Below are 14,377 nucleotides of genomic sequence, written 5' to 3'. Positions count from 1 at the left end.
GCAGCGCTCGCCTATATATCTGCCCCAACACGAGAGAACAGAGTTATGACGCCGGTGATAGCTACCCGGCCATTTCATTATCATCTATGCGAGGGACAACCATGTTTAGGGAAGGTGGATAAAGTAGTGCGCCTGTGCTAGCGCAAGTACGATGCTCGATCAAGCAGGAGATACGGTGATCGGCAGCTGCTGGGCCGTTGGCAGTGGCGGACAGCAAGCTTTTTTGGCTCGGGTGCTTGGTGGGAGGCCTGGTAGCGCCATGTAGGATGCGACTGACTGCCTTACATGCTGTAATGCGCGCTCGAAGCTGTGTTGTGTGCTGAGCATGACGCGGTCAAGCCTTGCTAGGATGTATCGTGATGTCGCGAGGTTGGCGATGCGGCCCCGCCTCGTCACCAGCCGAAATCTCCTCAGAGGCCAATCGGCTGTACTAGAACCCTATTTCCTGCACCATGACAATGGTTTCGCGCACGCAATTTGCTTTTGAACCTTGCACATCGTCCATCATGGTTGCCTTTCGTCGTGCGACAGCATCTCGATTATCGCAGTAGATGAGACCAGTCGCCCGCTGGAAGCCAGAATTCGGCACAGAGGTTGCTCATCAAGTTGGATACATATCATTTCAGTGTAACGAAATATCCGATATCACATACTCGCCTCAGAGCTTAGCGATGCGGCCCTCCTACTTTGTAACCTCCTCAATGTGCGATACAGACCCGTCCTTCTCTCCGCGCGCAATACCCTGCTCCTTGACGTCCATCAACGCAGCCTCGCCAACATCAACAGCATCGTCGCCATCGAAGAACTTGGCGATTTCCTCCATGGGCGTGTACCTGGTTTCCACAATGCAGAAGTAGATGACGCCGATCTCAAAAGCGAGGAAGACGCAGTAGCAGATGTAGTACTTCCACGCGAGTGCATCGAGCGCAATGCCGTTGACGAACTGGTTGAAGAAGAGAGCTGCTGTAACGCAGAAGTTGAGCCATGTGAATCCCTTGGCGCGAAGACCATATGGCAGGATCTCAGTAGTGTATCCTGCCATGATACCGGACTTGATGTCGTAGAAGATACCGTAGAAGAACTGCATGTCAAGGTCAGCATAGCGTTCTCGGTCGGCCCAAGGGTCGAGGAGTAGCAGGTCAAACTTACAATGCTGACGATGAAGCCTTTACCGAGAGGGGCCCGAGGCTCGATGTCGTATCGGGCAGAGATGATTGTGAAGATGTTGAACATGACGAACGTTCCGATCGTGGAGATGAGATAGATCGGACGTCGACCAAGTTTGTCAACCAAGAAGGCAAAGAGGAAGTTCTCGCAGAGCGCCAAGGTCTTCATGCCGCCATTGATTCCAAGTTGTGTCTGGGGATCCGTGAGGCCAACGTTGTCCATGACATACTTCAGGTAATACGATATCAGACCGTTGCCACTCCATTGACTGAAGAAACCAATAGCAGTGATGATGATGATCCTCTTGCGGTTGCCTTTCGTCTTCAGGAAGTCGGACCAGCTGGTTCGGTTGTGCTCTCTGTCGAGGGCAATGGCAGCACGCACTTCAGCGTATTCGAGTTGAACAAACTCGTCGTCAGCATTTCCTTCGCCGTGCCAGCGGGCGAACATGGCGAGAGCTTCTTCGTGGCGGTCTTTGTTGCATAGCCAACGTGGGGATTCAGGCATGAAGAATATGAAGCCGAGGATGATAAGGGAGCAGATCGACTGCAAAAGAGACGGAAGACGCCATGACCAGTCGCTCTGTAAAGTGTTAGGATGATATATCCATCAACGGGTTACAGAGCAATGCAGAGGGTAAAGAGTTAACATACCTTAAGCTGGAGTGTTCCGTATGTCACCCAGGATGCGATGAAGGCGCCAGAGTGGTAGCTCGCACCAGAGAGTGTGACTAGGATCGCACGATCCTGTGGGTGAGCAATCTCTGCGATCAACAACGGCGCGGATCCAAGAACAATGGTGTCTCCGAAACCCAAGATGAGTCTGGCAGCAATAAACATGCCGATGTTCTGCGCTCCAGTCTGGATGGCAACAGCGATCAACATGATAACGCAGCCAATCGCCACACCAATCTTCCTACCCTTCCAATCAATGAGGTAGGGGGTGAAGAAGAGACCGATGAGTGAGCCGAGGGACATGGATGAGTTGAAGAAGCCGAGCATAGCCCCGCGAGGCTCGCCGAAGTAGTCTTGCCAGTAAGTCAGAGACTGAAGACCATTCATCATGGATCCGTCGAAGCCATTGGCGGTATTCGTTAAGATGAGAACGACAATGTAGATGTAGAGTCTGCGGAGGTTGGCTCGCTTCCACCATGCGACTCTTGGATAGGCACGGCCAGCGAAGAAGAAGTGCCCTTTCGGCGGTTTGAGGGGCACAGCGCTCTGTGTGGTCTTGGGTGGACGGAAGGATACCATCTTGAAAGGTAGAAATTGCTCTTGTAAAGGAAGACAGTGGAGCTGCCGCAGCGAGAAAAAGACATGAGCTGTATGGGTCACTGTTGCATATATACCCTCGACACCGCGCCACGTACAGTATCTTCGATACATGCCATCCCAGCTACTCAGATCTCACCCATCTTCCCGGGCACGCTTCAATAGCCAAAATTGGGTTCGGGATGAAGCCAAGCAGGGTGAATGCGCATATTTGCCTTACCTTGTCCCGCAGTCAAGCACTCATTTCTCGTTTTGTTTTGTTATGCCTCGCGCCACCAAGGCGCTGCGGTCTTGATAGTTCTAGGCATCGTGGAATGAGGCCGAAGTGAACCAGTCTGAAGGCATGCGACTAAGCCCTTAGTCGAATGCGGGGAAACCAACTAGTCGTGCGAGCAACCCCATGGGGTTGTACCGGCTAAAGATGAACCTTATCAGGCCTTTTGAATGAGGTTGGACGTGAGACAATGAGTATTGCCGCCCTGTATTGCCGGTGTCTTGTTGGCAATGCTCGGAATGTGGGGCTGTTCTCGGTCGCTATACCTAACGCCGTTAGTCGACGGCGTTCTGATTGGATCCTCATCTCGGATCAGATGACAGCCCAGCAAACTCCCAGACACTTCGTGGCTTGCGCGACTACCAGCGCTACCAAGAGCGCGTCTAGACACCACAGCTTCGGGAATTGCCACACCTTACACTCGAGTTTCATTTGTCCCGGGGTCGTTCCTTCCACCTGGGTCCTGGACCCTTTCACTGCGACATGTCGATCATGTTCACGACCCACTGATGAGTCCTCAAGCACACAAACTCCCCTAGAGATGTCGAATGTACCTCGGCAAGTGAATCTTTCTAACAACGCTTATACATATCACTAGATACCTTCGCAGAAGAAATTCCGCATTCCAAGGCTTGTAACATGCGCCCTTGGACGGAAGCGTGACATGTTACCGACAAGAGATGGCGCAGTAGGGCCAAGGATCATTCACGCGACAATCATGTGCATTTACCCGGCGGGCATAATATCGTTGTGCCAACCGTACGACTACCAGCACGTTATACGCCTTCGCGCGCACCAAGAATAGTCTATGATCCTTCTTCCTGGGTAGATAACTTGGTTCGTATCTCAGAGCATATTCTGGAGTAGCGCCACCACCAACATGGGAGACCCTACCGCAATCAATCCTTTCATTGGAGGCTTTGCTCCAGACCCCTCGCTGATCCTCGTCGATGGCACATATTTCCTCGTCAACTCAACGTTCCATTTGTTCCCTGGTCTGCCAATCTACACATCACAGGATCTCATTCACTGGCACCAGATCGGCAATGCTATCAACCGACGAGAACAACTTAGCTTCTCCAAGGCCGCTACCTTGATCCACAGTCTGGACAATGAGGATCATCTTTACGCAACAGGCGGTCTTTACGCACCAACCATACGATTCCACGATGGCACCTTCTACATCGTGTGCACGAACGTGGTGAATGACGGTGAAGAGGGCAAGGAAAGTACGCTACAAAACTTCATCATCTCCACGACAGACATTCATGACAGCAAATGGAGTGACCCTATCTACTTCGACTTCTACGGCATCGACCCCAGCCTGTTCTTCGACCCAAACACCGGGAAGGCGTATCTCTGCGGTTCCAAGTCTCCAGGTCCGGAAACCAAGATCACGCTTTTCGAGATAGACGTCAAGACTGGGAAGAAAACGAGCGAAGAGAAACAACTGTGGCATGGCACCGGTGGTATCTACCCTGAGGGCCCACACGTATACTTCCGAGATGGGTTCTACTACTTGATGATTGCGGAGGGAGGTACGCATGAGGGGCACAGCGTCACCATAGCACGAAGCAAAAGTCTCGAGGGCCCGTGGGAGGCATCGCCCAAGAACCCCATATTGAGCGCTGCTGGAACGGATGAGTACGTACAAGCCACAGGTCATTGCGAGGCATTTGAAGATAAAGAAGGGCAATGGTGGGGTGTTTGTCTTGGGATCAGAATGGGTGCTCCCAACCTATACGGGCTTGGACGCGAAACATTCCTTACAAGAGGGACGTGGAGTGATGATGGCTGGCTCAATTTCGATCGCGCGAGGATGAACATCGAGAACTTGAGTATTGTACCGGATCTATCGAGGAGACTTACCGCAGCACCTGGCGTTGACTTTCTCTACATCCACGACCCCGAGCTGTCGCGCTACAAGATCAGCGACCGGCAGATCACGCTCACCGCTTCTCCAGACGGTCTGAAGTCTGCCAATGCGTCGCCGTCATTCGTTGGTAAACGTCAACGTCAGCTGAAGGGAAGAAGCAGCGTCACGCTTCTACCTCCCGCATCCAGCTCTACACCGACCAGTGCAGGACTGGCGGTATACAAAGACGAACATCGCTTCCTCTCGTTATCTTACATGACCTCGAACAATGGCTCCTCCCCTACCGTTCGCCTCCATGTCTTCAACAAGGCAAAAAGCATCGATCGTCAAGAGAGCGCCAACCTAGATACCGCGCCCCAGACTCTGCAGCTCGCATTCGAGTACACAGAGACCTCGTATTCGCTATCCTACCGCGCCGACAGTGGAGAGCCCAAGGAGTTTGCCCAAGTACCCACAATGGATCTGAGCGACAAAGATTTCGTAGGACCGATTATCGGTATATTCGCGGAGGGTAGTGGGGAGGTTGATTTTCGCGATTTCGTATTAGACAGCGCATCATCGCAGCGGGCCGTTTGAAATGTGGGTGGCGAACGTATAAACCGTGCGTGATGCGCGAACTGCTGATGGGTCTTGATTGTCGGTGAGAACTCCCGCGCGAACTGATCTACACATCGTGCATTATCGTGGGCGAGACCCTGCGATCAGCATGGGGGCGCGGAAAGAGACGAACGATGCGATGCCGCGGGATGGTCACGGTATGATATATCGTCTTAGCCATCTATGAAGCGATGTTCGCGACTTTTGTTCTCATCTCTTGCATTTCTAGACTTCATATCATTATATTGTACATGTGCTGCAATCTGCGTTGCTGCTGGATGGTCCCATTCTCCTTACGCAGTGGATTTGCCAGGTCCTAAATCTTTTCTCTGCAACATTTTTTCGACTTGGCTCTGGGCAGCTGCGCAGTGGCTATCACCGAGGATGCGACGAGCGAGTGTGAATGCCGCTATAAGGCATACCGCTGCGTCTTTTGGGAACACGCTTCGTCTTTCACATGATCGCGTCGGAGGCCCAACTGCCTATCTTTGATACGGGTATGGCGATGCTGAGTCGACTCTATACTTAGGTTCGGGTAATCTTGAAATCCTTGGATATTTGTATCGCATCGAAAGGCAGTGGCTCTGGTGCGGTGAGTTTTCGTTCCGAGCTGGCATCGTCGCCTGTGACGGTGATGTTTGTTTGATCCTTGTCGTGCTGCATCTGATTAGTCTTGTATTCTGTGTCGCAAGACATTGAATCAGACTTACCAACTCCATCCACTGGGTGTAGTGCCCAGGCCTTGGTTGCTGGTGCGAACCCAGTCCACCAGTGTTCGACCGCTTGATCGCACTGAGGTTGTGGCTTCCTGATTGGCTCTTGTACGTTTTGCGCCACTGGAGGTAGAAGGGTCGCAACATGGGAATGTTGATACAGAGACCAGCAAGCATGAGCTCGACGGTGCAAAGCATGAATGTGGTACCCGATGTACCAGTGAGGTTGTTAATGAGATCTGCAAACTATCAGTCGTGTTTCTCCTTCTCGTCAGATCGAGAGTACTTACCGACGGTGAAGATGAGAACGAAACGCGCAATACTGATAACCACGCAAGCGAGACCTAGACCGAAACAAGCCAACACGGCAAACTTTTCCGTCTTTCGCATCTGTAACTGCCATACACAATGGATTGGGATGACTACGATCATGAGATCGGTCGCCATGTTTGTCAGAATCAGACACTTGAGCAACAAGATCTGATCCATGCAGTGTCCAACTCGTTGAAGGGTCCATTGTTGGGAGATGGGGTCGCAGAGGAAGATAAAGACGAAGTTGAAGATGACAGCCCATGCAATGACTATACCGGCAGTAATGTAGACTGCAAGGCGCAGTTGCAGTTGGAAGACGCGGTGGTAGAGGGCTAGTTGAGATAGCTTGAGAGCCGCAAGACACCAGATGTAGATCAAAGTGAAGGAAAAGGTTATCTGCATGACGACCGGGAGGTTGTTCATCACTATTAGGTGGTTAGTTCAACATCTCCACCGGATGTAATAGCCGCCAGAGCAGACTTACGCTTGGGAAATTTGTCAGAGGTAGGATCTAGGTCGTAACCAACGCCAATCGTGAAGACTGCTTGGATGTTAATATGAGTTCTGCCTATCCACGAGGTTGATGCATACCGTAGGCATTCAGGCCGATAGTACTTGTCGACAAGAGCAGCGCAACACCGGCGAAGATGTCATCCAGTGCGAGTCCAGGTCCACGCATGCGTCCATAGAATCGAAGGGCAACAGTTGAGGCGAAGAGCAGCCACAGACATGACATTGCTATCATGGAGTCGCGACCGCTCCGGGCCATCGCTATATCGATTGTTTCCACCATCCTGACCTGCGGAGGCAAGACCCCGATCCAAAGCTATCACTCGAAGTCCGGAGAGATGCAAAGTAATGAACGGAGTACTAAAAGAGTGGGTCCTGTCGTGAGAACTGGAGAAAAGGGAAGAACGAAGAGATGAAGTCGGGGCGTTGAGTCGGGGCAACAGTGTATTGTTAAAACCTGATCCATGTCTCCCGTCTCCTGTCTTCGTCAAAACTGTTTTGGCTTTCGTAATGATGGCATACCCGTTGGGTTAGCGGGCCTAGCCCGGCGGACCGAAAAGAGTTCCTTGCCTGTCAACGTTCAACAGTGGAGATCGTAAGGATCATTGCCACAAACGTTGGCCGAACACCTGAACTATTCCCTCCGGATGTGCGTTCGCGTTCCCCGGATACGCATGCAGCAATGTTGACCTACGCGAGATGACGATCGTAATGAAGCGCCATCAATCTCGAGCAATCATGCAGCGCGAGTCGTAACGAAGAGACTGACTTGAGGCTTGAAAAGAATTGGTAACGTGCCGGCGGAGAGTCGCCGACGGTGAAACAGTCTAGGCCAGGTATTGACCCACAGCGCCAAGGGCCACTGCCGGGCGCCTCATCCGCTTGCCGTTATGACAGGCGGCACGCCGCAACTTTCCGACTCGAGGGTCATTGGCTGCATGAATAAGCAGGGGATAAGCAGGAGACCTCATGTTCGGCTCCACACGTGTTGTCAGGGTTCATGACTGGCCTGAGTCGTATTCTGCCTGAGGCAGGAGGCCTGGCGACCAAATTCTCGAAAACAAATAGAAGAATGCAGGTTCCCCGATCTTTTCTACAGCCCTATCCCAGATCCTCGGGTACCTAGAGCTCAATGCGCCATCTGTGCGCATACATCGGCGAAGTTGTCCCTTTCTTATCCTCATGGGTCTGATAGTGAAGAATTTTGAGTCCCAAACCAGCTTAACTAAAAGAGACAGTATTCCCGCTGTGGACAGCGCGCATCTCCACTTGGGCGTGTTAACTTCCTTTCCACGTGGCGCTATGGTCCTCCAGGGTCTTGGGGCACCAATGGTCGATCGCTGAATGAAAACCTAGTGGAGTCGATACGGGGCATCTTCGGCGCTGCACATGCGATGCTCGTTTTATCGCCAGGTGCGGATGCACTGCAAAAGCCAGCGATTGGAAGGAGAAAGGATCGACCCTGTTGAGCTATCAGTCGCCTAGAGACACCACACCGGTATATACCATTGCCCTCGCTGAAACATCGCCATGCAATCACGTTCTCCCCTTTGTGCAGTTGTGCCTCGCCAAACTGCCAAACCTCCCCAACATGGACGACCATTCGGGCCTTTCCCAGGGCTCCAAGTCAGTTTTCTCACTCGCGATGGTGGCTTGGCTCGTCCTACTCTGGGTCGGCTATAGAATTGCCATTGCATTATACAACATTTCGCCCTTCCATCCACTCGCCAAGTTTCCTGGCCCGAAGATCGCAGCTGCCACCTACCTGTACGAAGCGTACCACGACTGGTGGCTCGGAGGACGCTATGGAAAAGTCATCGCCCGCATGCATGAGCAATATGGACCCATCGTACGCATAAACCCAGACGAACTACACTGCTCCGACCCTGCCTTCACGGATGAGATATATGCCGGTCCTGGACGTCCACGCGACAAGTGGCAGCATCAATTGAACACTGGAGGAGCCGGACCTGTTTCGGTAACTGGATTTTCGACTGTCGACCATGACCTCCACCGTGCCCGCAAGGCTCCATTGAGCAAGTTCTTTTCGCGCCAACAGATGTTGAAGCTCGAAGGCGAAGTGCATGAATTTGCTGTAATGACGGCAGACAAGATGCTCACTTATGCCGGCAAGACCGCTTTCGATGTCAAGGAAGCGTTCAACTGCTATACTGCCGATGTCATCTCTCAGTACGCATTCGGTGAGCCCATGGGCTTTGTTGCACAGGAAGGTTGGGAGCCGAACTTCGCAACCTGGGTCAAGTCGTTTTTCAAGAGTGCGTATATGATGCGTCACAACGCGTTGGGCCGAAAGATGGCTCAGGTCCTGCCATTCATGGCCGATTACCTCGGTGAAGATATCAAGGCTGTCATGCGTGTCATGAACGTGACCATTCCTCAGTACATTGGCCAGGCTTTGAAGAACCCCGAGAATGGACGTGTCTTCGCTGAGGTCATGGGCAAGAACAAGACCATGTCAGAGGAGGAGAAGTTCCGCTACAACGGTGAAGGCTTCAACTTCCTGCTTGCGGGCACCGAAACTACTGCTGTAAGTACCCGATAAATGCCATTGTCAAAGAGCCAGAGCTAACAGCAACCGCAGGCTATTCTCACTGTTTTCACGTACTGGAATCTCGCAAAGCCGGAGATTTACCAGAGACTGATGGCTGATCTCGCTACCGCTGGTATCAACACACAGACTGTGAAGTGGGTTGAGCTGGAGAAGGTGCCTTACTTCTGGGCTGTTCTGCAAGAGTGTTTGCGTATGATGCCCGGCGTGTCTCATCGATCTGCCAGAATCGCGCGCCAGGAGGACCTGCACTATGTATCCGCTGATGGCAAGTCTGACTGGGTGATTCCAAGGGGTACACCTATTGGTATGACATCCATGATCAACCACTGGAACAGGGAGCTTTTCCCCGACCCTGACGAGTTCCTTCCCGAGCGTTGGCTGTTGGAAGATGGATCGCAAAACTATGCGCTCCAGAAGAAGCTCATTGCGTTCGGAAAGGGAAGCCGCAGCTGTATTGGTGAGCAACTGGCGTACTGTGAGCTGTACATTATGGGCGCGTACATGTGCCTCAATGTTCTTCCAAGGGCGAAGCTTGTGGACACCGTGAAGGAGGACATTTCGTACGACCACGACTTGATTGTTGCGCAAACGACCAAGGGTTCCATCTCGGTGAAGATCGCGATCGAGTAGGTCGGCCACTGCGAAGATGAGGATGTTGGAAGTAGATAGGAGACTAGAAGTAATACCCGTTCAATCGTCACTACATGCGATGGGCCGAGCCGAGCTGACGCGTGATGTGTCCGCGCCGCGCGCGTTAGTGTTGGTAGCACAAGCTGACGCGTGTCGGAAGCTCCGAACCTTGGAAGGCCACTTCCGAAGCTTGGCAAAAAGCGATTCGTGATTCCGCTCCGTCATCAACAGGCTGATTCAGTAGCTCGACACGGTCTCATGTCGAGTGCGCCGTCCACGCGCCAGTTGCCTCTGTAGTCTGTATCTGCAGCCTTCATGTGATACATGTCTCCGAGTACGATTGCGCCTTTCAAAGTCGTGAAGCTGGTGGTGCCACTGATATTCGATATCGCTGCCGACATCGGGCGTTTGGGATGAAAGTCACACCACTCGCGTGTTGCTGACACTCTCAGTGATTGCGGTCACGATAAGACTTCTTCAACTACCCAGTACCCTTGCGCAGTAGCTGCCTAACCAATGCAGCAGCAGCCTGTATGCTGCCAGCTGCCGTATAGCCGAGTGCGATCGTTGTCTCTCGACAAGCGACAACCATCACCCACAGTGCAAGCGAGCGCCCCTGCCTGTATGTCGCTCCATGGACAATAAGCTGGTAGTTCGCAGCATAGGTAAGGGGCGGTCTAGATGCCTAGGCGTTCAGTGTGTATCTGAACGGTGAGGAGCGCACATGATCGGTCCAAGTTCCCAAGGTTGGGTTCCGTCTACATGATCCTAAATTCGCAGATGTGGTACACGCCTCGCCTATACCGAGGTATACTCGCATCCCACGAGCCCCACACGTGGGGAGAAGCGTAGCATACTGCTTTACCTTACCTACGTGTCACCAGCACGAAGCGCCCTTCGTTCGGCATTACCACCTCTTGAGAGTACGGATTGAACATGTTCGTGGCATCATCCATCGTGCTTCCGTTCAAAAATTCTCAACGGTGAGCGTGACTTTGCTGCACAGTCGATGAGCCATTTTCGCACGGACTACCCCAACTCCGGCAACGCTATATCTCTCGACAAGTCTGACCCCATAGACCCTAAGACCAATCACGGCCGAGTTTCAGGGGATGCCTGGAATTTAACCATGCTGAATCTTCCATTGCGTTACGTGGAACTGCGTGAAGTGGTTGGCGATGGTTTCCTTGGACATTAGTCCCGAGGAGCTCGCAGACATGCCTTGGGAAGACGAAAGCACCCCACTAGCGGATTTCGGTGCGCGTTGCTCCGTTCAGCAATCCTAGTAGTGCCATTGGGTAATCGGCAACTGACATTGACAACGCCCTCGAGTTCCACGGGTGGAGCGGACACATGTGAAGCATTTGCCAAGCATCGTGCTTTTTGAATAAGCTTTCACGCACTTGCTTGTTGGGTTGTAGCTTGCCGTAGCATATGTACAACATGGCACATGCTCTACTATACGGGACGTTCTATCCGCCATCTTCTGTCGTCTTCTTCGCAACAATCATTCCGCACCTGTTAACCTATTCTGTCTGGCGGTTCCTATTCCGACGGCGCTTCCAAACTTCTCACTGTCATCTAGCGCTCGGAGACACCGCTTTTTGATGGCAGTCGCCTTCGCTCCCACCGCGCACACTGCACTTTCAGCCTTGTAGACAGTTTTCAGTGGGTGACATGTGAAAGGGCAAGAGCGACACGCGGCACTCGCCCCTCGTCGCACAGTCGGCAGCATTGATCTGCAATGATCCGGATATCACCATGGAGCTTCAACCTACCATAAATCCAAGTCCATCGGAGAGGCTAGCATATGACGTGTTGTGCGGCATTTTAGTCAAAGACGGGCGGTTTCGAGAAGAGTGACATTTACACAGCCCCATTCTTGGCAGGTCGAAATCCAGACGGTGGTCGCCGCTAACTACACGGCCAGCGGACCTCAAAATGCTCGCGCACTCTCTTTGACCCACGAAATTTCATCTTTTAGGGTCTCGCATCCCTCGAGTCTCAATGGTTCAGGATGTCTTCTCGCTGCACAACATCGTCGGCCGCGACGAGACAGCATTTCCGTTTTCCATCAAGGACTACCAGAAATATGTATTTGGCGACGACCGACTAGCGCATCGCTTGGGCACGGACCTAGCTCGAGCCTTCATTCCCACCATCTCGAACCCTACAGACGACTTCGCAGTTGCCGTGCTATCCGAAAAAGTCCCCACGGCCACGCACAGGCTGCGCAACCACTTTGTGGCTTACCTCAACCGGCACCTGATAGCGAATAACGCAACCCCGGCCCTCAAAATCGACTTTCACGATGCGGGGGTGAACGCACATGCGCGGAACGGTCCGGATTGCAAGAAAAAGGGCTCATATCACATCGATGTGGAACGCCTGGGGAGCAGGACTCTGATAGTACTGGCTGAGATCCGAACGAGCCAAGACCGCGAAGACCGGATACGATCGTCGTTCGGAGAGCGTGGCATAACGACTGTCTTCGCCTATCTTGCATCCCTGAGCGGCTCCGCAACGACTGCAGCGATCTCGTCCTTCTTATCTCAAGTCGTCAGCCCATCTATGAGAGACATCGAAGACATTGCGCATGCCACCAAATTCGTCATGAATGAATGCTTTGTTCAATTCGTACTGGGGAGGGAGTACGCGGAGTTCTGCAAATTCATAAGACGACAAGACGACTACTTCGCGAGGGAGTTGTTAGATCACGCTATCGGTGGTCACTACTACAACAATGAGGATTATGAGCATAATGTAAAGTTTCTGATATGGGAGACCGAGGCGCGGGAAAGCGTGTAACGACGGGATTGTGTACGGTAGCACGGTGATGGCGAACGGCGACGGACTTTACGAGCGACCGCGATGATAGCGTTTTCTCGACCACTTTTGTACATCCTCTTATATACCCAAACTGGTCATTGTCGTTAATTCTTGCAACCCCAGGTCCGATTTTCGCAGTCGTAACTGCTCTCCGATTGTCATCCCATGTGCACACATTCAACAAACTCACCATTGAACAACCCATCCATGCATGCATCTTTCTAGATCATGAGGAGTACTTCTTTCAGCCATTGTCGTAAGTCTGCATTGTCGTATGCGGTCTTTCATGTCGGGACGTTGAGTGCAATTCTTTGTCCGCTTTCTGCTCCACTACAAACATCACAAGCACACCCACTCCAGGCTACACACAGCTAAAACAACTTCTCTAATCTGCCGAAGTATAGCACGACGTCTGCGACGAATCTAGAATCATGCCGTTACAATCGTATGATTACACACCCAGCCAAGCGCACTCAAGCCCGCAAAGACTAGGAAGCATCGGCCATTCTCAGAACCTTCCGTTCTTGGATCAATCGTGTTACTACGAGAACGACGACGCATCGAGTCAGAGTACTGCGAGTACAACATACGCTTGGAAACATGAGAGCGGATCTGCAAACTCAATGTCGCAATTGGAGAGCACGTTCGGAGACAGACAACAACATCTGCTTCAATCCATCAAATCGTATTCGGTAAGAGGTATTCACGCAATCAGAACGTCTGAGGTCACTTTGCTAACCATCATCAGCTCCACATCCTAGTAGCCACGATCGTTGCCCTTTTTCTCTTCGAAATCACCGTTCGCCTACCCTTCCTTCTCGCACTCACATTTGCGATTCCCTACGTCCACATGATGCTCACACCAGAGAAATCCACACTCTGCTCTACTGCTTACGAGAGTGATGCAGAGGAAGGTCTCTACCGTCGCTCATCCACCTTCTCCATTGTCCCCAGCCAACCTGCTGCCCAGCCCAAAGCTCCAGCAACGATAGGCCCAATCAGCATCACCTTCCCCGGATTAAACCTCTTCTTGCCATCAACATGGTTTCCAAGCGCGACAGACCCCTCTCGATCCAGAAGAGTACGCTTACATACCACGTACCGCGAGTCTGCATACCAACCCCGACGCACTTTCCGCGAGGCGTTGGGAGACACTGGACCCAGACTATTAAAGAGGTGGGGTGCGTTCGCACTCGAGACTTTGTGCTTTCAGATTACTTCTCGTGTCATGATGCGTATCGCGCAGGCTGCATACGAAGCCATGTCTGGCGAAGAGGTCAATGACAACTTCGTGCACATGTACGTTATGTACGTTCTGCGCTTCTATAAAGACTGGACTGTGGGTCTGAGCTCTATTACTTGGTTCGTTATCAAGAGGATTGTTGGGAAGACAGTGCTGTCGTTGGGGAAACAGACTGTGATGGCTGCTGGCGGCGTGAAGGACATAACGTTGGAGTACGAAGATGCGAACACAGTGCAGTTCTGAAAGAAATCGAGACCTGAAGCAGAATGAGATAATTGTAAGAGCAGGAGTATTATGTTATGGAGCTTGAGATAGAGGGTTCTGTTGTTCAGAGTTTGGCGTCAACTGGCGGATCATGTGATCAATGATAGTCGTTTGGATTA

At 52.1% G+C, this 14,377-nt stretch overlaps 6 protein-coding genes across 6 annotated transcripts; 4 read left to right on the top strand and 2 right to left on the bottom strand.

Moving 5' to 3' along the window:
- Positions 1–682: 682 nt before the first annotated feature.
- J4E87_004279 (uncharacterized protein) lies at positions 683–2,420 on the bottom strand (the record flags this gene model as incomplete). Its single annotated transcript, XM_049375901.1, has 3 exons — positions 683–1,081; positions 1,150–1,749; positions 1,821–2,420. The coding sequence occupies 3 exons, from the start codon at positions 2,418–2,420 to the stop codon at positions 683–685; spliced, it is 1,599 nt and encodes a 532-aa protein (XP_049234110.1).
- Positions 2,421–3,592: 1,172 nt separating this feature from the next.
- J4E87_004278 (uncharacterized protein) lies at positions 3,593–5,164 on the top strand (the record flags this gene model as incomplete). Its single annotated transcript, XM_049375900.1, has 1 exon — positions 3,593–5,164. One exon carries the CDS (start codon positions 3,593–3,595, stop codon positions 5,162–5,164), a length of 1,572 nt encoding a protein of 523 aa, XP_049234109.1.
- Positions 5,165–5,710: 546 nt separating this feature from the next.
- On the bottom strand, positions 5,711–6,889 carry J4E87_004277 (uncharacterized protein; the record flags this gene model as incomplete). Its single annotated transcript, XM_049375899.1, has 5 exons — positions 5,711–5,842; positions 5,896–6,137; positions 6,189–6,635; positions 6,695–6,754; positions 6,802–6,889. The coding sequence occupies 5 exons, from the start codon at positions 6,887–6,889 to the stop codon at positions 5,711–5,713; spliced, it is 969 nt and encodes a 322-aa protein (XP_049234108.1).
- Positions 6,890–8,311: 1,422 nt separating this feature from the next.
- Positions 8,312–9,922, top strand: J4E87_004276 (uncharacterized protein; the record flags this gene model as incomplete). Its single annotated transcript, XM_049375898.1, has 2 exons — positions 8,312–9,268; positions 9,323–9,922. The coding sequence occupies 2 exons, from the start codon at positions 8,312–8,314 to the stop codon at positions 9,920–9,922; spliced, it is 1,557 nt and encodes a 518-aa protein (XP_049234107.1).
- A 2,007-nt stretch (positions 9,923–11,929) lies between these two features.
- On the top strand, positions 11,930–12,730 carry J4E87_004275 (uncharacterized protein; the record flags this gene model as incomplete). Its single annotated transcript, XM_049375897.1, has 1 exon — positions 11,930–12,730. The coding sequence occupies one exon, from the start codon at positions 11,930–11,932 to the stop codon at positions 12,728–12,730; it is 801 nt and encodes a 266-aa protein (XP_049234106.1).
- A 452-nt stretch (positions 12,731–13,182) lies between these two features.
- On the top strand, positions 13,183–14,237 carry J4E87_004274 (uncharacterized protein; the record flags this gene model as incomplete). Its single annotated transcript, XM_049375896.1, has 2 exons — positions 13,183–13,443; positions 13,500–14,237. The coding sequence occupies 2 exons, from the start codon at positions 13,183–13,185 to the stop codon at positions 14,235–14,237; spliced, it is 999 nt and encodes a 332-aa protein (XP_049234105.1).
- Positions 14,238–14,377: the final 140 nt, after the last annotated feature.

This window comes from Alternaria ethzedia, assembly GCF_023757985.1.
Source record: "Alternaria ethzedia strain BMP 0044 chromosome Unknown scaffold_8, whole genome shotgun sequence".
Lineage (NCBI taxonomy): Eukaryota > Fungi > Ascomycota > Dothideomycetes > Pleosporales > Pleosporaceae > Alternaria > Alternaria ethzedia.
Note: the sequence above shows the minus strand (reverse complement) of the source record. Positions and strands in the feature narration are given on the sequence as shown.